Here is a 23,941-nt window from a genome sequence, read left to right on the forward strand (position 1 = left end):
AATGCATGTTTTAAAATAACCTACTTATTTTTCAAAAGGAAGATGTATAATGTAGTTATTTAAACTTGGATCAAACTGAAAATCTGTCTTTGCTTCAAACAACTACACAAATAGATATATCTAATTCTTCTCTCTGGCATCACCCTCTTATAAATATATATATTTTTAATCTTACCCATTACTGGCAAAATTATGCTTTTAGTTTAGGTGTTTACTTGCTTATTACCTATCTACTCCACATTGGAACTTTAGTCCCATAAAAAAAAAAACTCTTTTGTGTGTGTATTTAAAGTTGTATGCCAGCTCCCATAAGTCTCTGGCCCAGTGTAGGCACCAAACAATATATATATATATATATTTACTGGAGAAAGTGGCTCTATGTTCTGCACTGAATATAGAGCCACTTTTTCCAGTAATAATTGCGTACATTACAGAATAGCATTGGGAGAGCTCTATGGAAATGCACCTATTTAGTTCTTCAAGTTGCTACCTTATGCTTAAACAGAATGTCAATTTCCTCAGTGATTGAGCTGCTTATTTTTCCTTTAAATATCTCTTTCACCCAAGTGTCATGCCCTTTGAAATTCAAACATTTTAATTTCATTCCTGAGCCTATTTCATCTCGTTTATCATGATGCCCATGAAGGGAATATATCTGCAGAAAAAAAAAATCATCAGATGGCTTTTCATTAACAAAAAACACAAGAAGAGTCTACAGAGTATAAGTAACCTGGAAAATGAAGGTAAACAGGGAGATGAAGGGAAGAAAATGCCTCCCACTGAGAATAATGTCTCAGTGACACTCTTCACAATGTGGCCAATGATCAGATATGTGTTTATCTATTTTTCACTTCATGATATCAAAGAGTATTGATAAGTGAGAAGAGTAGAGGAAGCAAAGACTAAAAGACCTGATAATGTTGTCTAACTTCATTGAATCACATTTCCCCCTGTATAAAATGGAGTGAAGACCTCTTTAATAATACTTGCTGCTACATGAATAAAGTATGTAAAGAACCTATCAAAATGTATGCATCATACTTGCCTCCAACAGTAGTACACTCATGCCATTCACTTAATGCCTAATATTTTTATGGAATTAAAAGTTTAGATTAAACCAAAATATCCTTACATAACATATCCAAACATTGCTTATGTCATTATTATTTTTTTTTAAGTATCAGAAATAAGCAGGTGACAGTTGGTTCTTAGGGGAGATTCTTGGTGATAGTGCAAAGTATCTTCTAAACAAGCGTTAAACTTACAAACCATCAAGACTCTATCCACTGAGAATGCCAGACTGCCTTTCATTTCCTCCTTCAGTTCTTATAACTTGAGAGATTGCTGTTGGCAATTAATAATTTATGCATCATTAATCTTCTCGCCCTTCCATTGAGTCCCAGGTATAGCCTCTAGGATGCAATCACTGGCCTGAGTTTCCCTCTCCAAATCCTCTGTTTGGTCTTAGCATAGAAACCACTTTTGCTCAGTGTTTTTCCCATCCTTACCCCCAGGGTACTACCCTCCCTTCTCTAAAAATCATTAGACAAAATGAACCACATAGCATTTAGTTGAGATTCTGTTGAAACGTTTCATTCTCATCAGCAATTACAAACTGAATAATTTTAATAAGTTAAGTACTGATGATATGTTTTAGACCTAGACTTTGTTGGAAAATGTTTGGTTTCTTATGAACTGGAGACATTCATGCATAACTTGGTAAACACAGTCACACCAATATGATGCTCTGGTATTACAGTATGTGCAAGTTAGGGGAAAAAATAGTTCCAGTTGATCACTGGATTTGAGAAAGTGATATTTCTGAGACATAACAGAAGTAATATTTGCTACAAGTGTTGTAGTCAGAGAACTTAGATTTATGAGTTATATAATGTAGGATGACCTCGTATCCTTCACATGCATAGAAGAGCATTGCAACCTTGCAGTAGTTTATCTTAGCTATTTTATTTTTATGATGGACAATTTAAGTACTGGAAAAAATCTGAAAGAAATTTTTAGTTTTATAAATGGGAAAATTTATATTAATATATATATAACATCATTATTGATATTATAATTATATAATAATAGTATTTAATATGATATTTTATTAAATATTTATTAATGGACAAATCTGAAAGAAATTTTTAGTTTTATAAAAAAGGAATCCTTTGTCATACTATCAGCTTGTAGTGCTATATTTGAGACATTTGTTACAAGGCTGCAGCAATTCCAACATGATTTTCTTGAAGGACAAAGTGGATAATTAAAACTACAGGTAAGTTTCTTATCTGTATACCTAAACATAGTATGGACTCCTGTGTTTCATTTGAATGAAAGCAAAACTAAGTTTTAAAGACTTTGGTCAGAAGTTCATAGCTGAAACTTTTGAAAGGAAGTTGTATTCTAGTTTTCCTGACACACACTATAGGATAAAAATGTGTGATTTGATTTCAGTAAATTAGTAAATATTCATGGCTTCAATTTGTTTCTCTGTAAAATGGGGATAATGATAATGGAACCACCAGTTTACATGGACAAATCAACTGAAGCAAATATGCCATATAGATAATAAGGGGATCATTTAATGTAAATATATGTATTAGACCTACACATAGCTACATATAGTTCCCTTCATAGCTTTGAACCTAATTAAATGACTTTCTGTTGAAACTTGATAAAAAAAATACTTGCCATTTTTATTTCAAATGTTTCCTCAGTCTTTGTATGGAAGGAAACATTTCCTTCATATTCAAGGAAACCATGAGCTATAAGGATATTTAAACAAATAAGAAAGAACAAATTAAGAGTGATTTCAAAATTTCTGGCCTAAACTGTGTGGCAAGAAAAAATGAAGTAGATTGTGAATTATTCATTCCTCCTTTTGCGGGTACTTCTCTATTTGTTTTTAGTAAATTCTTATTTCAGAAAAAGAAAATCAGTAATGATTCTTGCACTTCCCATCTGTCTCCTTCCCACATATCTATCTGAGATTTTCTATACAAGAATACTTTCCCACAGGCTAAGCAGAAATTAAAGATGTTATGAAATCAGATCCAATGGAAAGCAAATTTCATCCAAGAAACATATATAAAGAATTTAGTACAGGAGCAGTAAGACTGGAGAAAAATTATGCAACAATGATCCCCTAGGGGATTACAGTTCTTTCCCTTGCTTATTCAGAATCTATAAATGTGAACATACAAGCCTTGGTAAAGTACATTAAGAGTTATCAAAAAGACTCAAAAATAACTAGCCATTATCAAATACCCAACAAATGTTAGTTTCTAGTCCTTTTTTTAGTCAATAAAATACCATTTTTCTGGGGAGAAATCAGCATGGGAAATATTTTTAATGGAGATGATCTGAAAAATTTCTTAAATTTCTTTCACAATTTACAACAGGTAAAATCTTCCCTATGTATGTATATAAATAATTGCTTTCTCGGATTCAAGGATAACCTAAGCTACTCTCCTCTTCAACAAACTCCACATGGCATTTTTCACGTCTGTGTTTCTCACTGTGTACATGATAGGATTTAACATGGGAGTGAGGATTATAAAGAACACACTCACCAACTTGTCCCCAGGGTAAGTGGTCACAGGACGCATGTAACTAAATATACAAGGGACAAAATAGAGTGCCACTACTGTAAAGTGGGAGCCACATGTAGAGAGGGCCTTACGCCGTCCCTCAGAGCCATGGGATTTCAGGGAGCTCAGGATGACTATGTAGGAGATGAGGAGCAAGAAAAAAATGAGCAAGCACATGGCCCCACTGTTGGCTGCCACCACCATTCCAAGTGTGTGTGTGTGACTGCAGGCAATATCCAAGAGTGAGAAGAAATCACACATGAAGTGGTCCATGACATGGTGACCACAGAAGGTCAAGTCTACTGTGAAAAGAATCTGCACAGTAGCATGCAGGATCCCCCCAGTCAAGGCCACAACCACCAGAAGCTGGCAGACTTCCTGTCGCGTGATGGTCATGTAGTGCAGAGGCTTGCAGATGCCCACATAGCGGTCATAGGCCATGACAATGAGGACTGTGATTTCTGATCCTCCCAGGAAGTGTACCAAAAAGAGTTGAGCCAGGCATCCATGCCAAGAGATGGTTCTCCTCTGGTACAGCAGATCAATGGTCATTTTAGGGGTTGTGGCAGATGTGTAAAAGGCATCTATGAAGGCCAAGTAAGTGAGAAAAAAGTACATTGGAGCAGAAAGTGTGGGGCTGAGGGAGATGGTGAAGGCAATGAGCAGGTTGGCCACCATGGTAAACAGGAAAATGAGCAGAAAGACAATGAAGAGTACTTTCTGCAAGTGTGGATTCTGTGTGCGTCCCAAGAGAACAAATTCAGTCACATTGTTTTGAAGCATAAGAAGATCCATTCAGCAAGTAACAACTTCTTAGGGCCTGAATTACCTAAAAAGTAATAAAGAATGGTGCTTGTTAATCTTGAAAGGATTCTGGTCTGAATTTCTGAGAACAAAAATAGTGCAGTCACTGTAAATGTGGAGCATGTCTTTGTCATTCTTGTCCAGTATTTGCTTCAAGACTTTCTTACTTCTTCAATGATGCCTTTTATCTCTTCAGACTCCTAGTACCTATCACCTGTAAAATATTGATAAGGACATTTGATACACGATTTACTGAAAAACACTCTGCTATGTACATGAGATCAGGATTCTCACTTTGGTTCCTTCTCCGTTGGCCTTTGCTGCATCATCTCAGTATCTCAAACTTTCAAGCCCTCCTCTGTGTCTATGAGGTTATACGTTGTAATTCTCAGATGTATCTTGTAGGCTCAGAAGTGAAGTGAAGTGAAGTGAAGTCGCTCAGTCATGTCTGACTCTTTGCGACCCCATGGACTGTAGCCTGTCAAGCTCCTCTGTCCATAGGATTTTCCAGGCAAGAATACTGGAGTGGGTTGCCATTTCCTTCTCCAGGGGATCTTCCCAACCCAGGGATCAAACCTGGGTCTCCCACACTGTAGGCAGATGATTTTACTGTCTGAGCCACCAGGGAAGTCTCAGAGGTCCTGTGCAAATTTAAGAATAATTCATTTATCCATGATAATTTATATTTGAACACTCAGTTCTAACTGTGAAAACAAATACATGATCAACAATTTTCTATCACAGTGAAGTGTAAGTCACTTAGTCATGTCCAATTCTTTGTGAGTCCATGGAATTCTCCAGGCCATAATACTGGAGTGGATAGCCATTCCCTTCTCCAGGGGATCTTCCCAACCCAGGGATTGAACCCAGGTCTCCTGCATTGCAAGCAGATTCTTTACCAGCTGAGCTACCAGGGAAGCCCTTATCTATCTATCATAAGCAAGTAATGTACGGAAATGTATATAAGTCCTTGGCAGCACATTCACTCTGGTACCTATCAGAATACATAAGCTATTCAGGTGTATTTTTTCACTCTGACTGCTATAGTGTCTGGCCTGATGTCTGCAATGCCTGAAACCTATTAAGTGATAAGACATGCTTGGTAAATAGTCATTCCCCCGGATAAGAATAGCTCTGCTTTTCCAGACTATGAGCTTCCCTAGTGGGTCAGTCAGTAAAGAATCTGTCTGCAATTCAAGAGATGGGGGTTTGATCTCTGGGTTGGGAAGATCCCCTGGAGAAAGAAATGGCTACCCACTCCAGTATTTTTGCCTGGGAAATCCCATGGACAGAGGAGCCTGGCAGGCTACAGTCCATGGGATCACAAGAGTTGGACACAATTTAGTGACTAAACCACCATCACACAGACTATAAAACTACATGGATTCAAGTATTATTGTCCTCTAGCTCTGTTTATTGTTATTCTCTATGAGAAACATAAATTAATTATTGAAAGGTAGCTGCAGTCTAGGTTTATAATTTCTGGCACAGATTATGGGGTAGGTATGAAAATAATTATTGCCTCTTGGAAAGAGCATGTTAGTATGTCAAGATAATTGTATTGTTTCAAGTGATTTTTTTTTCTTCTTCAAAATTATATTCCACATACAATTTAACATAGTCATCTTCAAAAAATTGATAGCTTCAGTAGACTTGGATTAAAAAAAAACTTGCATAGGTATTCAGAGGAAGGAGGATTTCTTAAGAAAAGGAAATCCCTATTTTCAACATGCTAAAAGAAAAAAAAAGAACATGGAGAACAGAGAGAAATAACATTAATAGATAAGTTATAGAGATAGGTAATACAGTATGCATACAAGTATATTAAGACCAACTAATAGAAACACATATAAAATCTATTACTATAAATATTTATTTGACACCCATTATGTACGCTGAAGTGTCCCTGGCAAATGCCCTTAAATGCCTGAAATGTTATTACCAAACAGCGGCAGCACATCCATACATGATACGCATGATCTTCCCACCCCTTCCTGTTTCTGCTACATGTTTCTCACGGCTCCTTCTCCCATCTTCCCACGGCATCCATCTTCCACCATTCCTGGTTACAGCATTCTGCATTACTAACAGAATGAGTAACAAAAAAAGAAAAGAGAAGAGACAACATAAACATAATAAAATGTATTCTTCAAAAAAAAAAAATGTCTTTTCCTTTCAAAGATAAATGGATACTTTTAAAATTATCTAAAATGAAAATTGTATAATTGTGGAACAAAGTGCAACAGCTTCATTGTATTTCCTTATTCTGAGGTGGCATCAGCCTACATATACCCCTACATAGAAAGAGACTAGTTTACATAAAGCAATGATTAGACATATTATAAATATAAGTATTTTAGACATAACTTTGAAGAAATACTTTTTTTCATTTTCTTCTCTCCATAATATTTTTTTTCTGGGAAGAAATCAGATAGAAAATATTTTTAATGGAGAAAGATCATGATTTATGAATATGTTCAACACATTTTGAAGAGCTGTAGAAAATTCAAAAGCTACAGTAATCACTTAACATCAGAGAAATGGGTAAGTAATATAAAGTGCATCTTTTTTATTTAAACTTAATTTTTAATATAGATGTTTTAAAAATTGTTCAGCTTCTTAAAGGAAATTCTTATGCTGCATTGCTAACTGGGAAACATATTGATATTATTCTTAACACTAATTATTTTTAATCCTAATTTAAATATGCATCAATAGGAAAAAAGCAAAATATCTTTATTTCTATATTGGTAGTATTGTAATTGAGTCTACATTTCTTGATGTTTTGCATACTAAAGAAGGGTGCCAAATTTCAGTTAAGTGTGCATAAGGCATGATTATATGATTTGCAAAACCCATTTAAACCTGAGTTTAAGACTATATGTTTTCCTGAAAATAAAAATCTCACCTATAAACTTGTCTGATATAGGTCCATGGCCAGAGACCAAGACAGCTGTTAGTTCATAAACAAAGAAGTTATATGATTAAAACTGTCTGTAAGTGTCTTCGTTAATTTATAAATGGTACCTTTCTGTAAGGTCTGTCTGTTGACTCTTAAAAGTACAATCAGATGTTCTATTTGTAGGTAAATTTTGTGAAGTTTCTTATCTCTGGCTAATTGGACCCCAAGGGTATTTCATCATCCTTAGCATACTGTGCCAACAATTCAATTATTTCATGTAAATTAAATGGGCTTTGGAGGATAATTTTTTGGTACTCATCTTTAATTTTGAACTTCTCCTTAGGTCTACATGAAAACAAAACACTATGACAAGAGAACAGAATAAGTTAACCATTCATGAATTTAGGCATTTGATAACAAATGAGATTAATACAGAGCCTGAATATCACCATTTTATAAATTAGTCACTTAAGTGGATAACTATCTGATGCAAATTTTTTTCATGATAATACTTAATATTTCCCATCTATCTACCATTCATGAAAATCATAATTTTTACTATTGTTTTCAGATATACCTTAAGTGATAATACAAACTTTACAGTAATATTTGCCACAAAGAGTTGGGCATCACTTAGCAACTGAACAACAGCAACAACAGTATTGGCACTTCAAAACAAATAAAGCTTACAATACGTTTTCAAAATGACTATATCTTGAATTTATTCTGGAATTAGATTAATGTGGAACTTATTAAAATAAGTCTATCAAATTATACTCAGAGATGGTAGGACACATATATTTCAATCATTTAAATTTACCTCTTAATAGCCCTACTAAGTAGAAAAAAAAGCATAATAAGTCTTACTAAATAGAAAAGAAATTAGCCACAATTAATAGCAAGGAAATATAAGATACAGAATCAAAACACCATTGCAAATTCAGAATAAGAAGCCAGGGCACTAAATGCAGTGACAAGATTTCTTTAGACTACTGTTTTTCAACCTAAGTGTCATGAGAAGCTCAGGTTGCCACCTCATGTAAGGTCTATTACAATTATCTACTAAAATAAATGCTGATATTTGATATTATATTGAAAATGTATTTAATTCAATTTAATTGAGAAATTTTTTTACATAGAAACACACTCTATGTTCAAATATGGTTGTATTGATAGAAGAAAAATAGGTTGCACCTAACTTTTAATTGGCTCCAGAATATGTGTCACTGTGAGCAGCATATGTCATGAAGGAAAAGAAAACTGAAACCACATGATTAAACCTAACTTGACTAAACACTCAAATATTATAGGGCAGTAATAATATGAGTGATGGCAGATACCAAAGACAGTCTGAATGAGGATTTGAAACTGTCTAACAAGCTATAGAAATACAGATCTTTCTGAGTGTCACTCTGGAATGAAAGGCAGAATCCTATCAGAAAAACAGGATATACTAACAAGGGCATCAATTCCAAGCTCATAAAGATTGAACTCCATTCACTATGCTCATTGAGTGGCCATTCAACTTTCACTTAAATAGCTATGGTATAGTGCAAAGAGATCGCTTTACAACTCCTATACCTGTCTACCCAGCTGTCTAAGCCCTAGAGTTGCACCAAAATGGAAACACAGTTAGGTCTAAATCAGTGAAGAGTGTCCTTTGAAATATATTTTTTTAAAAAGGAGGTCCGGGCGCTGTACGAGGAAAGTGTAGTTTCAGATTACAAATCCAAGGACAGAATGGTTGAGAACCACTGAGAAAGGGCCACACAGATTCTCAAACTTGAAGGCTAAAATAGAATGAAAGCAGAAGAAATTATATATGAATCTTCTCATAGTTGATTGGATAATAGTTGAGGTGTGGTTTGCCTTTTGATAGTTTCAGGGACTAATTTCACAAAAGCCGGGTACCCGCCACATTGTCCTTATGGGCAGTGTTGTGCATTTCCATGGGTAGAGAAGCATGATATCAAAGGCGGAAGGCACTCCAAAGTAGAGCTCATTCTATGTTAGTCCAATCCCAAGGACTTTAATCACAGAGCGCATCTCCTAAACTGTTCATCAGAAATGGAACGGTTTGGGGAAGTGAACTGTAGTCTCATAATTCTTCCAATTTTACTTCTAAATGAAGTAGAAGCAACTATGTTTATGGCAGTATCATACTGGCTTGGGCAAAATCACAGAAATCGGAACCAGTTTCCATTTACTTAAGTAAACTACTTGTAGAAATAGGGATGACTGGTTCAAAGTTACAGAAGATGATGACATAATGTGAGATATAACTCATATCTCCTCATCCTAAAATAGTGTTCTTACTCTCCATCATGATTTTATAGCAATAGCATTTCCTAAAGATTGCTGCACTATAGTGTTGATTGATTTTGTTTTTTCAATAAAACATATGGACCCTTGAAATTGCAGGCAGGATCTTTCTGACAAAAGAGAAGATGATAAACACATATATGACACATACACACATTTTTATTTTGAATCAGACTTCATTTATGAAATATTCATATTTAAAAACAAAGTCTTATAATTTATTTGAGTTGTTTAGCTGAGAAATATTTTCTTTGGTCAACAGTGGACTAATGATTCCTGTTTTGTTTTTGTATATCCCATTTAAATGATCTCTTAAAGCAATTTTCAACAAAGATTCCAGATTCAAGGGGCTAAGTGTTAAACCAACATTCTAATAGTGAATGTTTTCACAGATCTATTTTACTATGTGCCTTTTAAAAATACCTGCACTTAGTTGCTATTAATAGTTGATAATTTAATAATAGGTCACTTCCTTGACATGCAGTCAAAAATATGTTTATATTCTAAACCATAATCAAATATCACCCCCAAGGAATTCTGTATAATATAAAGTTCATAGAATGTGGAGTAAGAGTATTTGGGTTTAAAGCTGACTTACCTGTTGTATGGTCTAGTTACTTAACTTTTCTAATCTTCATTGTTTCTATAAAATAAGAACAGTATATTTTAATTTTGTAATGTCTTTCTGACCATTTGAGAACACTCAAAATATTTACAACAGTTTAAATGGAGGACAATCTTTTTTTAGAAGAATTGACAACTTGTTTGCAACAGACTAATAAAACCAATACAATTTTTTTAAATTTATTTTTATTAGTTGGAAGCTAATTACTTTACAATATTGTAGTGGTTTTTGTCATACATTGACATGAATCAGCCATGGATTTACATGTATTCCCCATCCCGATCCCCCCTCCCACCTCCCTCTCCACCCGATTCCTCTGGGTCTTCCCAGTGCACAGGCCCGAGCACTTGTTTCATGCATCCAGCCTGGGCTGATGATCTGTTTCACCCTAGATAATATACATGTTTCGATGCTGTTCTCTCTAAACATCCCACCCTCGCCTTCTCCCACAGAGTCCGAAATTCTGTTCTGTACATCTGTGTCTCTTTTTCTGTTTTGCATATAGGGTTATTGTTACCATCTTTCTAAATTCTATATATATGCGTTAGTATACTGTGTTGGTCTTTATCTTTCTGGCTTACTGCACTCTGTATAATGGGCTCCAGTTTCATCCATCTCATTAGAACTGATTCAAATGAATTATTTTTAATGGCTGAGTAATATTCCATGGTGTGTATGGAAGCAACCTGGATGTCCATCAGCAGACGAATGGATAAGGAAGCTGTGGTACATATAAACCCAATACAATTTTAAATGTTGGGTATGCTGTATGTGTCTCAAGAGAGTATTGGCATGTGTCTTCTTTATATTCCACACCAACCTAGAACCAGGCCACATAGCTTTCTGAGTGCCAACTTCTTATATACACAGGCACATTATATAACTCTGTAATCAGAAAGGAAAACATTTTGATTACTACAAAGCAAGTGAGGTTTTAATGAAATGCTGTCTTTTATTCCAATATCATTTGAAATGGTTGGAAGAGTATCACAATTGGACTTAGAATAATAAAGATGCAAATACTAACTCTGTCTCTAACAATGGGCAGATTACTTAACTTTTTTTGAATTTCAATGTTCTTAATTTGAAATATAACAATAATAATAATAATAATAACATCTATCTCACAAATATGCTTGTGCCTGGTGAGGTATGTGAGTGTTTCATAGTAATAAAATATGAAAATGTAAAGATTGTGATAGGAACAAAATCCTCTGACACTGCTCAGAGAATTCAAGTTCCTGATAGTACAGGATCGTGTCTGAATTTACACCCACAGTGGCCACCTAATTTTAATATGGATGGATGAACCATAGCTTTTTATTTGATCATAAAGGCTCTTTTAAATTGGTTGTGCTGGAACTTTTCTTAAAAACCTCAGTCTCAACTTTTAAAAGGCCTCTTTCTCAGGGCCAAGAAAACCATGTCAGGTGCCTGTCACAGATTTCATGTTACAAATTTAAGTGAATTCCTCCCATTTTCAGGCCCTGAAATATCACCAGTCAGTCCATGGCCTTCTAGATTTACCTGATAAAGCTGATAGGAACCTAAGAACTTCCATGTCCTGAACGGATGACTTGAGAGAGAAAATAATAACTGTTCTAATTTTATTTACAAAGGTATAATTTACCAAGTTATTGCAAATCATTATTTGTTTAAGGAGAACGTTTCCTCACATCTAAAACAAAACATTAAAAGTCAGTAATATTTCAGACAAACCAAAAAATATAACCATATTTATCAGTTTATTCAATTCTATGTGATTCATATATGTAAATTAATTTAAATATTGATTCTGTGTATATCCTCCAAAATGTAAATCTTTCTTTAAACTATTATACTTTTGTTAATTGATGTTGTGAATTTCTTTTCTTGAGTTTTGGGGAAAAGTGAAATTGTTAAATATATCTATATGGAATTTCAGTGATTGGTAAAGAAGACTCTTCTACCCCTAGAATGCACACAGTCACACCATGGTAAATGAAAACTAAAGATAAGTTTTGCTTTACCTCCTTATTAAAAGTTTAATCAATATTCAGCTTTGATAAGATATTAACTATACATACAATTTAGTTAGTTTTCAGTTGGAAAGGTAAGTGAGGAACCTCATTTACTTAAAAATGTGTCACTTTTTCACACATGTCTCTAAATTACTACCTCTTCATTACCATATATGGTTTTTGAGGTTAGAGATGTCATTTTAATAAGTTTTGTGTTATGTACCCTGAAAGTATGAAACATAATAACCATATTGCCTATTGACTGAATGAAAAAACAAATTTTCTAAAGATTTCAGGGAATCTCTCATGATAATTATATTTACAGGTAATTTTATCCAGAACATAGACATTCAGAAACAAGTATGGAAGAAAGGAACATCGTAACTGAGTTTGTCCTCTTGAGGCTCACTCAGAGCGTTCAGGGTCAGAAAATATTATTTGTCTTGTTCTTGCTCACCTACATTGTGACCATGGTGGGCAACCTACTCATTATTGTGCCTGTGGTGTTCAGTCCAACCCTGGATGCTCCCATGTATTTCTTTCTTGGCTACCTATCATTTATAGATGCTGTTTATTCTACTACAGTCACCCCAGATATGATCACAGGCTTACTGTGTGAGAAGAAAAACATTTCCTTCCAAACTTGCATGACTCAGCTTTTTATGTGGCACTTTTTGGTGGTGTCGTTATATGCCTCTTGGTCGTCATGGCCTATGACCACTATGTGGCCATCTGCAAACCCTTGCATCATCTGACAATCATGAATCAGCGAGTGTGCACTCTGCTCCTGCTGTTGTCCTGGGTTGGAGGGTTTTTACATGGCGTATTTAATTCTCTCTTTGTTTACAACCTTCCCTTCTGTGGCCCAAATATCATTGACCATTTCATCTGTGATGTGTACCCCTTGTTAAAACTTGCCTGCACTGACACCCATATCACTGCTTTCACAGCGGTGGCCAATGACAGGGCAATATCTGTGGTCATCTTTACACTCTTACTCTTCTCTTATGGGGTCGTCCTGCACTCCGTAAGGATTGTTAGTTAGGAAGGGAGGCACAAAGCCTTATCCACCTGTGGCTCCTCTTTTTGTGCCTTGTATTTTTCTGTATGTGAGGCCTCCTTCCACCTTCAGTTCAGTCTGCCAGTTCAGTCAGTTCAGTCGCTCAGTCGTGTTCGACTCTGCGACCCCATGAATCGCAGCACACCAGGCCTCCCTGACCATCACCAACTCCCGGAGTTTACTTAAACTCATGTCCATCGAGTCAGTGATGCCATCAAGCCATCTCATCCTCTGTCGTCCCCTTCTCCTCCTGCCCCCAGTCCCTCCCAGCATCAGGGACTTTTCCAATGAGCCAACTCTTCGCATGAGGTGGCCAAAGTATTAAGAGTTTCAGCTTCAGCATCAGTCCTTCCAATGAACACCCAGGACTGATCTCCTTTAGGATGGACTGGTTGAATCTCCTTGCAGTCCAAGGGACTCTCAAGAGTCTTCTCCAACACCACAGTTCAAAAGCATCAATTTTTCAGCACTCAGCTTTCTTCACACCTTACCCATCGATAAATCCTTAACTGTGTTTTACACCATTATCATCCCTATGCTGAACCTTCTAATCTATACTCTGAGAAATAGTAAGATGAAAACTGCCATGAAAAAGCTCTGGACCAGAGAAAGAAAATGATACAACAGGGAAATGTATGACCCACTTTCAATGAAGAATTGTTCTTTTCTGGTGTTATATCAAATGCTCTTGTGCAATATCAAAATTTATTAAATTTCTCCTCAGGATTCAATTGATTCAATTCACTTATTATGTGAATTCTTCTAAGGAATAAAATATATTTTTAATTTTTGCATTTTTCTCTAGTTCAAAGTATTTATTTTACTTGAAATACACCTTTAAGTTTGCCTCATTTTTTTAAAGAAACTATATGTAGTTTTTCAGTGTAAAAAGTCTCTACTGAGATTGTATATATATATTCTATATATAAGTTTAGTTATAGTTAATACTGTAAGCATATTTTAGTTATTCTTGGAATTTCTCAAGTTTATCTCTCAAATAATATAATATTTTTCAAAATTAATATAAATCATTACAGATTTCAAAAAAAAAGTTATATGTCATAAAAATTTTGTTCACTCCTCTACACACAAACATTGTCGCTTGTTACTAAGTTATGGTTAATTCCTTTGCAACTACATGGACAATAGCCTGCCAGGTTCCTTCTGTCCATGAAATTTCCGAGACAAGAATAAAGGTGTGGGTTGATATTTCCTTTTCCAGGGCATCTTCCTGACCCAGAGATTGAACTTGTGTCTCCTGCATTGGCTGGCAGGATCTGTACCACTGAGCCACTAAGGAAGCCCCACATATAGATAACCTATATTAATATTTGAAGTTGATATCTTAGTTTTGTAATTGTAAGTTAGTTTATATATATTATTTTTTTAATATTGCTTATCATGGTAATGTTGAAGTAGAATGATGTTTCAGAGTTGTAAATATTAATCATAAGGAGGGTATATTAAAAATATAATTTGAATGAATAACGTGTACATGAAATATTTTTCATCATTTTCCTACTTATTTTCTGAATTGAGTTATCTCCTCAAGTGGACTAAGTTTTTTGGAGTTATGTTATCATAAATATGACCCTTTTACTTTCCTAGATGGTTTGGAATATCTGATAATACTACTGATATTTTTTAATATCCCCATATCCTTTATTGATACAGTGTCCTTAGCTTTCTATGGATACCCAGGCTCTGCCTTTCATGTGTAAATTTATCATAAACCATAATCCACAAACTTCAGATATGAACTTCAGGGCTTAAAACTAGATATTTTGGGTGATACAGTTTTAAAAAATGCTAACAATATATGCCATTCTTATCTCACTTAGTAATGAAATACAGGTTGCTGTGAAATAAAAAGAATAGATTTATTGCTTTATTTAACAGAGACATCATTCATAGAATCATCTCTCTTTCTGAATGAGGTTTGGAATAAAATATTATTTTCTTCAGAATGATTGGAAGTTTGTGGTCAAAGAAACATTACTCTGCCTCCCTTATTTAGGCTGGGTTCATGAGAGGTAGGCGTCCCTGGAGGCTCAGCTCATAAAGAACACACCTGCAATGCAGGAGACCCAAGTTCAATCCCTGGGTTGAGAAGATCCCCTGGAGAAGGGAACAGCTACACACTCCAGTATTCTGGCCTGGAGAATTCCATGGACTATACAGTCCATGGGGTCCCAAAGAGTCAGACACATCTAAGTGGCTTTTGCATTCACATGAGAGGTAAGGCTATTGGACCATGGGTTATTTTCACTAGTAAATCACACTGTGTAAGGAACCTCATATCCTGATTTTATCCCTGTTACATGGAGATTTCTTATAATATCTCAAAGTCTTCTCAAAACAGTGAAAATGAAAGTGCTAGTTGCTCAGTCGTGTCCGACTCTTTGGGACCCCATGGACTGTATGGACTGTAGCCTGCAAGGCTCCTCTGTCCATGGAATCCTCCAGGCAAGAATACTGGAGTGGCTTGCCATGTTGCCGTTTCCTTCTCCATGAGATTTTCCTGACCCAGGGATTGAACCCAGGTCTCCTGCATTGTAGGCAGATTCTTTACTGTGTGAGCCACTAGAGAAGTCCCTCTCAAAACAATACTATTCAACAAATGAAACCAAACATTTGTCTTTATCAGATCTTATGTAATTCATTCCCCATCATTTGGATGTTGCTATAGATTGAAATGTGTGTCCTTTCTCCAAAATCATAAGTTAACTTCTTTATAATGTGGTGGTACTTGGAGGTGGACCCTAGGGAATGACTAGATCATAAAGTTGTGGTTCTCATGAATGGAATCAATAACCTTATAAAGAGGCCCCCAAGAGCTCACTTGATCTTTCAGCCATGTGAAGACAGGAAAAAGGTGGCTGTCAACTCAGGAGGAAACCTACCATACATGGAAGCTGCTAGAAGTTTAATATTTGACTTCCAAGACAGAAAACCTCTGAAAAATAAGTGTTCATTGTTTAAGCCCTCCAATGGTATTCTGGTATTCTGTGATAACAGCCCAAATGGACCAAGAGAGAGAAACTTAGTTAATTTTCAGCTTTGTGTAGTTATTTCCTGTGAAGATTTAAAAGTCTTTGTTCATTGTCTGTGATTACCGGTCTGTAACTGCCCTGAAGTCAAAGAAAGTTACTTAATTGTCTGTGTGCTCTCAGTTTCTTGCACAACATATAGACAGTAAGTTTCACTCTGCAGACATTGTTAGTTACTTGAATTCTTCATCTATTAAGAATTACTACTAATGAATTTTGATGAATACTTTTTACTTTAAATATATGTATATATTTGCTACAAATATTTACTCTTCTTTGATGTTTGCTTTAAATATTTATGTTTTTTTATGTTTTAATTATGAGTGTTTATTATAAAATGTTATTTTAATATTCTTTTACTTTTTAATTTATTCTATCACACACTCTTGGAAAATTCCATACTCTTTCAATACATTTATAAAATTTAACCTTAATTTTAAAAAATAGCCATTGGGTCAATGAACTCTCGTCCCATCATGACATCAGTCTGAAGTTCAGGATCACAAGTTTTACATTCAGACTGCTTTTCTCATCAAAGGAAACAATCAACAAAGTGAAAAGGTTACCTATGGAAGGGGACAAAACATGGGCAAATTATGTATCTCATGGGTTTCTCCAGTTGCTCAGCAGTAAAGAATCCGCCTGCAGTGCAGGGGATGCAGAAGACTCAGGTTTGATCCCTGGGTTGGAAAAATCCTCTGGAGGAGGGCATGGAAACCCACTTCAGTATTCCTGCCTAGAGAATCCCATAAACAGAGGAGCCTAGCGGTCTGCAGTCCACAAGTCAGACATGACTGAAGCGGATATACACACACAGCACATGACTCTCATAATGCATTAATAGATAAAATATATAAGGAACTTCTACAACTAAATAGCAAGAAACCCCCCTGCAAATAACCAAACTTAAACATGGACAAAGAAACTGAATATTTTCTGAAAGAAGACATAGAAATTGCCAAAAGGAAATTGGAAAGTGCTCATACTGCTAATCAACAGGGAAATGCAATAAAAACCCAAATGAATTATCACCTCACACCTGTAAGCATGGCATATCAAATATTCACCAACAAAAACTTTGATGAGGATATAGTGAAAATGGAAGCCTACTATACTATTGGTGGGACTATAAATTTGTTCAGTGACTATGGAGAACATTATGGAGGTTTCTCAAGATATTAAAAGCAAAACTACCATACAATTCAGCAATTCAATGGTCATGTAAATATTAAAAAGTATGACACCAAGAATCTGAAGAGATACCCAAACATCCATGATCAACATAAAACCAACCAAAATATCCACTGATGGGTGAATACATAAAGAAAATATTATATATAGATAGTATACACACACATTGTGCTGTGCCTTGCTTAGTCTCTCAGTTGTGTCCGACTCTTTGCAACCCCATTGACTGCAGTCTGCCTGGCTCCTCTGTTCATGGAGATTCTCCAGGCAAAAATACTAGTCTGGGTTGCCATGCCTTCCTTCAGGGGATCTTCCCAACCCAGAGACTGAACCCAGATCTCCCACACTGCTGGAGGATTCTTTGCCATTTGAACCACCAGGGAAATCCAAGAACACTGGAGTGGGTAGCCTAGCCCTTCTTAGGGGATCTTCTCAACCAAGGAATCAAATCTAGATCACCTGCATTGCAGGTGAATTCCTTACCAGCTGAGCTACCAGGGAAGTCTCATATATGCCTTATATCCCCCCCCCCAAAAGGTAGATTTTTTTCCTCAAAAATGGTTTTCTTGAAGTAATATTAAGGAACAAACTATTAAGGATTCAAAAACTTATGAAAGGTTTTTAGAAAGTGAGCCCTGAAAAAGGAGTTTTGTGTATGGGAGGATTGAGATTAGATTAAATTTAATTGGGTAAAGGAATTTTGTTATTAAAATAGGCAGGTGTAAGATTCAATTTGGTTACTCTTGTTAAAGAGAACAAGTTTACTTTGATGTGGCTTTTGATAAAGCTTATGTGAGCTTTCTTGCCTTTAAGTGAATTGCATTTGCTTTTGAAATCTTTTGTCACTTTGATTAAGTGAATAAACATTCACCTGATAATATCTGAACAAGTGGTTTAAAACTTCTTGATATTTTTAATAAACTTCCTATCAAATTCTAATGAAAGCTCTCTTGACACTTTAAACCTGGAATGCTTCAGAGGATCCCTGAGTGATGTTGGAGATAAATATTAATATTAAACCAACTAGGATTACTTGGTATATCAAATTACAAAGGAAACATTGTCAAATGAATAATAAATTCTGCAGATTATGCAGCATGAACAAATATTAGTAGAGATGTTCTAGATGTTACATATATGAATCACATAGAATTGAATAAACTGATAAATCAATATCTTTAAGCAATGAACAAAAATAAATAAAAATGTAAAATTAATAAAAATACAAAAGAAAATAAAGTAAAAATAAATCTAAATGATCAATGAATATGTGATAAGATGTTGTAGGTCACTCATCAACAGAGAAATATAATTTTTTCCCATAGCCTTACCTACACTATATTGTGATTTTTTTAATATAGGTTAGCCAAACAATAAAGTAAAAAGAATCTCATTTTGTTTTGCATTCAACCATGCATTTATAAAATTTTGTTGGTGACATAAATGATATATGCATTATTGGTCTCCAGATAAATTAACTGCAAAGTAATGTCTATATGGAAACACATAATTTATATACAGATACAAATGTTAAAAAATACAAATAATGAATCATTTAATACATGCTCTGCACCATGTATCAGACATTTTGCTAAGACTTTATACATGTTTTCTCATTGAATTCTCAAAAGAGGTATAATGAGACATTTTATGACTGAGATAAAGCAAACTATAATTTGCTTAACAATATACAGTTTGTGCTGTTAAAGCCCGGATTTGAATCCAAGAAGCTGATATGTGTTTCTTGCATCTGAATTTCTCATGGAGCTAAATGATTGAATAGAATCCTGGATGACAGGCAGTGATAGCAGTGTACTTAGGGAGAGCCTCTTGATCATCATTTTAAAGGAGGAGCAGTGCCCTGTGCTCCTTAGAGACCCATGCCTTGAGCACAGGCATCATCAACAGACTCTGATGAAGGACTGTATAAGGGTGATTCTACCTCTCAGTCTCCTCAATTCACTGTGTTTTCCTTGAAAAGTGAGGAGATGGAATTGTCTGCAGTAGTACTTTCTTTTGTTGGAAATTCCTATCCCATTGTTTATACAAAAATTAATGCTTCCTTGGAATGCTTCCAGAAGGAGGGGACTAAATCCCTGAACAATCTCTATTGATTTCACCACTCCCCACCCCAAGTATATCATCAGCATCACCCTCAGCACCAATATTAACACCAGCCATGTATGTGGTTACATATGTGTGTGTGATGTGTGTGTGATATGTGTGTGTAATCCAACTTACTGATTTCGTTATATAAAAAGAATCATTAACTCATCAAAAAGAATGAAAACCATTGCACAAATACTTTCTCAAAGATAATTAGTAGAGAAATAAAGTTAAATGAAATTAGTACAAGATAAAGCAGAAATATACATGTAATACACACACATAGAAAACTGCATAAAAGAGAAATATACATTGTTCTAAAACTCTCCTATACATACTAGATGCTCATGTTCCTCCTTTTTCTAAGAAATGTCTCTGAAACACAGACATGCTCTTTAATCCACTCATCTCTTGATCTACATATTGACCACAATGTAAACACTTAAGTTTTGATATTTTTCCAAAAGAGATTAAATAGAGCTAACAGTTGATAGTGCAAGGCTTTTCATCCTGAGGCTACACTTTGTTTACACAGACAAAACAGGTGAACTACTGGCACATTTTAAATATGATATTATTGTCCCTGTATACAAGTGGTCCAATTATAACAATAGTTTCATAATAGAAGTTCATATTAATAAGACCATGTTTAATAATCAAAAAATTTGCTCAAATCACCTAGAAAATTCAGTCTAATGTCTTCTCTGTGATCTTTAAAGTCCAGTTATCTGATGACTCCTGTACGTAGAAGACAAGATATTATCCAAATAAAATTTCTCGGATCATGTCAGGATAACCTAAAGATGACTTCATTCAGCATGTACTGATGAGAACTTCACTCTACAAAAAGAAAGCTAGAAATCATGACACATTAGCATTTCAACTTAGCAAATCTAAGCATTAGTTGAGTAAATCAGGATCAAACTTGGAACAAATATGCAATCACTTAATGGGTAGTTATTTTGTTAGGACCAGACCTCTTAAGGTTTTTAAAGAAAGATTTAAAATAGATATTTTATTTTTTTAAAATAATTCTGTCAATGTATGGCAAAAACCACTACAATATTGTAAAGTAATTAGCCTCAAACTAATAAAAACAAATTAAAAAAAAAGATGTTCTAAATGTCTAAGCATGTGGAAAATAAACCTTGTGGGTGGCAGAGAAATTCAAATTTCACCTACATAAGAAATGTCAAAAAGACAGTCACCTAAGCTGGTTACAAAATTATAAAACTATACCTGTCACTTAGCTATATTTAAGTCTAATTTGTAAACAGTTTCCAGATAATAATCAGCCAGCTGATTATTTCTGACAATTAAAAAATGAGGAAGTGAATATACGTCTCACACATTGTGGTTCAGTAAACTAGCAAACTTCTCTTGGCTTCAATTTGTTTTCTTGTGAAATGGGGATAATGACAATGGAACTACTAGTTTAGTATGAGGATAAATCAGTCAAAGCAAATATGGGAGACAAATAATAAAATGTTCATTTAATATAAATATACGAACCATATCTACATAAAGCTACAAATAGTTTCTTCCATAACTTTGGAACCCAATCAAATGACTTTCTGGTGAAATTTAATGAAAAATGTTTACTATTGTTCCCCAAGTCTTTTTTTTTTTTTTTTTAATAAATGTATTTATTTTAACTGGAAGGAAATTACTTTAAAATATTCTATTGGTTTTGCCATACATTGACATGAATCCTCCACAGGTGTACATGTGTTCCCCATCCTGAACCGCCCTCCCAGCTCCCGTCCCATCCTGTCCCCCTGGGTCATCCCAGTGCATCAGCCCCGAGCACCCTGTATCTTGCATCAAAACTGGACTGACGATTGGTTTCACATATCATAATATATATGTTTCAATGCCATTCTCCCAAATCATCACACCCTCGCCCTCTTCCACAGAGTCCAAAAGACTGTTCTACATGTGTGTCTCTTTTGCTGTCTCACATACAGGGTTATCGTTACCATCTTTCTAAATTCCATATATATGCGTTAGTATACTGTATTGGTGTTTTTCTTTCTGGCTTACTTCACTCTGTAGGCTCCAGTATCATCCACCTCATTAGAACTGAATCAAATGTATTCTTTTTAAAAGCTGAGTAATATTCTATTGTGTATATGTACCACTGCTTTCTTATCCATTCATCTGCTGATAGACATCTAGGTTGCTTCCATGTCCTGGCTATTATAAACAATGTTGCAATGAACATTGGTGTACACGTGTCTCTTTCAATTCTGGTTTCCTCAGTGGGTATGCCCAGGAGTAGGATTGCTGGGTCATGTATCTGTTCTATTTCCAATTTTTAAATTAATCTCCACACCATTCTCCATAGTGGCTGTACTAGTTTGCATTCCCACCAACAGTGTAAGAGGGTTCCCTTTTCTCCACACCATCTCAAGCATTTATTACTTGTAGACTTTTGGATAGCAGCCATCCTGACTTGCGTGTAATGGTACGTCATTGTGGTTTTGAATTATATTTCTCTGATAATGAGTGATGTTGAGCATCTTTTCATGTGTTTGTTAGCCATCTGTATGTCTTCTTTGGAGAAATGTCTGTTTAGTTCTTTGGCCCATTTTTTGATTTGGTCATTTATTTTTCTGGAATTGAGCTGCAGGGGTTGCTTCTATATTTTGGAGATTAATTCTTTGTCAGTTGCTTCATTTGCTATTATTTTCTCCCATTCTGAAGGCTGTCTTTTCACTTAGCTTAGAGTTTCCTTTGTTGTGCAGAAGCTTTAAAGTTTAATTAGGGCCCATTTGTTTATTTTTTATTTTATTTCCAATATACTGGGAGGTTGGTCATAGAGGATCCTGCTGTAATTTACATCAGAGAGTGTTTTGCCTATGTTTTCCTCTAGAAGTTTCATAGTTTCTGGTCTTACGTTTAGATCTTTGATCCATTTTGAGTTTATTTTTGTGTATGGTGTTAGAAAGTGTACTAGTTTCATTCTTTTACAAGTGGTTGACCAGTTTTCCCAGCACCACTTGTTAAAGAGATTGTCATTTCTCCATTGTATATTCTTGCCTCCTTTGTCAAAGATAAGGTGTCCATAGGTGCGTACATTTATCTCTGGTCTTTCTATTTTGTTCCATTGATCTATATTTCTGTCTTTGTGCCAGTACCATACTATCTTGATGACTGTGGCTTTGTAGTAGAGTCTGAAGTCAGGCACGTTGATTCCTCCAGTGCCATTCTTCTTTCACAAGATTGCTTTGGCTATTCGAGGTTTTTTGTATTTCCATACAAATTGTGAAATTGTTTGTTCTAGTTCTCTGAAGAATACCATTGATAGCTTGATAGGGAATACATTGAATCTATAGATTGCTTTGGGAAGTATACTCATTTTCCCTATATTGATTCTTCCAACCAATGAACACAGTATATTTTTCCATCTATTTCTGTCTTCTTTGATTTCTTTCATCAGTGTTTTATCGTTTTCTATATATAGGTCTTTTGTTTCTTTAGGTAGATATATTCAAGTATTTTATTATTTTCATTGCAATGGTGAATGGAATTATTTCCTCAATTTCTCTTTCTGTTTTCCCATTGTTAGTGTCTAGGAATGCAAGGGATTTTTGTGTGTTGATTTTATATCCTGCAACTTTACTATATTCATTGATTATCTCTAGTAATTTTCTGGTGGAGTCTTTAGGGTTTTCTATGTAAAGAATCATGTTATTTGCAAACAGTGAGAGTTTTACTTCTTCTTTTCCTATCTGGATCCCTTTTATTTCTTTTTCTGCTCTGATTGCTGTGGCCAGAACTTCCAAAATTATGTTGAACCATAGTGATGAGAGTGGGCACCCTTGTCATCTTCCTGACTTTAGGGGAACTTCTTTCAATTTTTCCCCATTGAGGATAATGTTTGCTGTGGGTTTGTCAAATATAGTTTTTATTATGTTGAGGTATGCTCCTTCTCTTCCTGCTTTCTGGAGGGATTTTATCATAAATGGATGTTGAATTTTGTCAAAGGCTTTCTCTGCATCTTATGAGATAATCATATGGTTTTTATTTCTCAATTTGTTAATGTGGTGTATTAGATTGATTTGTGGATATTGAAGAATCCTTGCATCCCTGGGATAAAGCCCACTTGGTCATGATGTATAATCTTTTTAATATGCTGTTTGATTCTGTTTGCTAGAATTTTGTTAAGGATTTTTGCATCTAGGTTCATCGGTGATATTGGCCTGTAGTTTTCTTTTTTTGTGGCATCTTTGTCAGGTTTTGCGATTAGGATGATGGTGGACTCATTGAATTAGTTTTGAAGGTTACC

The 23,941-nt window shown here is 35.1% G+C and overlaps 1 protein-coding gene and 1 pseudogene across 1 annotated transcript; one reads left to right on the top strand and one right to left on the bottom strand.

Annotated features, from left to right (window-relative positions):
- Positions 1 to 3,461: 3,461 nt before the first annotated feature.
- Positions 3,462 to 4,388, bottom strand: LOC122438011 (olfactory receptor 140-like). The gene has a single exon (XM_043462470.1). It carries the CDS (start codon positions 4,386 to 4,388, stop codon positions 3,462 to 3,464), a length of 927 nt encoding a protein of 308 aa, XP_043318405.1.
- Positions 4,389 to 12,608: 8,220 nt separating this feature from the next.
- LOC122438028 lies at positions 12,609 to 13,925 on the top strand (annotated as a pseudogene).
- Positions 13,926 to 23,941: the final 10,016 nt, after the last annotated feature.

Source organism: Cervus canadensis, chromosome 3 (assembly GCF_019320065.1).
Source record: "Cervus canadensis isolate Bull #8, Minnesota chromosome 3, ASM1932006v1, whole genome shotgun sequence".
Lineage (NCBI taxonomy): Eukaryota > Metazoa > Chordata > Mammalia > Artiodactyla > Cervidae > Cervus > Cervus canadensis.

Coding starts and splice junctions, on each gene's coding strand:
- LOC122438011 (XM_043462470.1), bottom strand. CDS start 4,388: ATGGATCTTCTTATGCTTCAAAACAATGTGACTGAATTTGTTCTCTTG.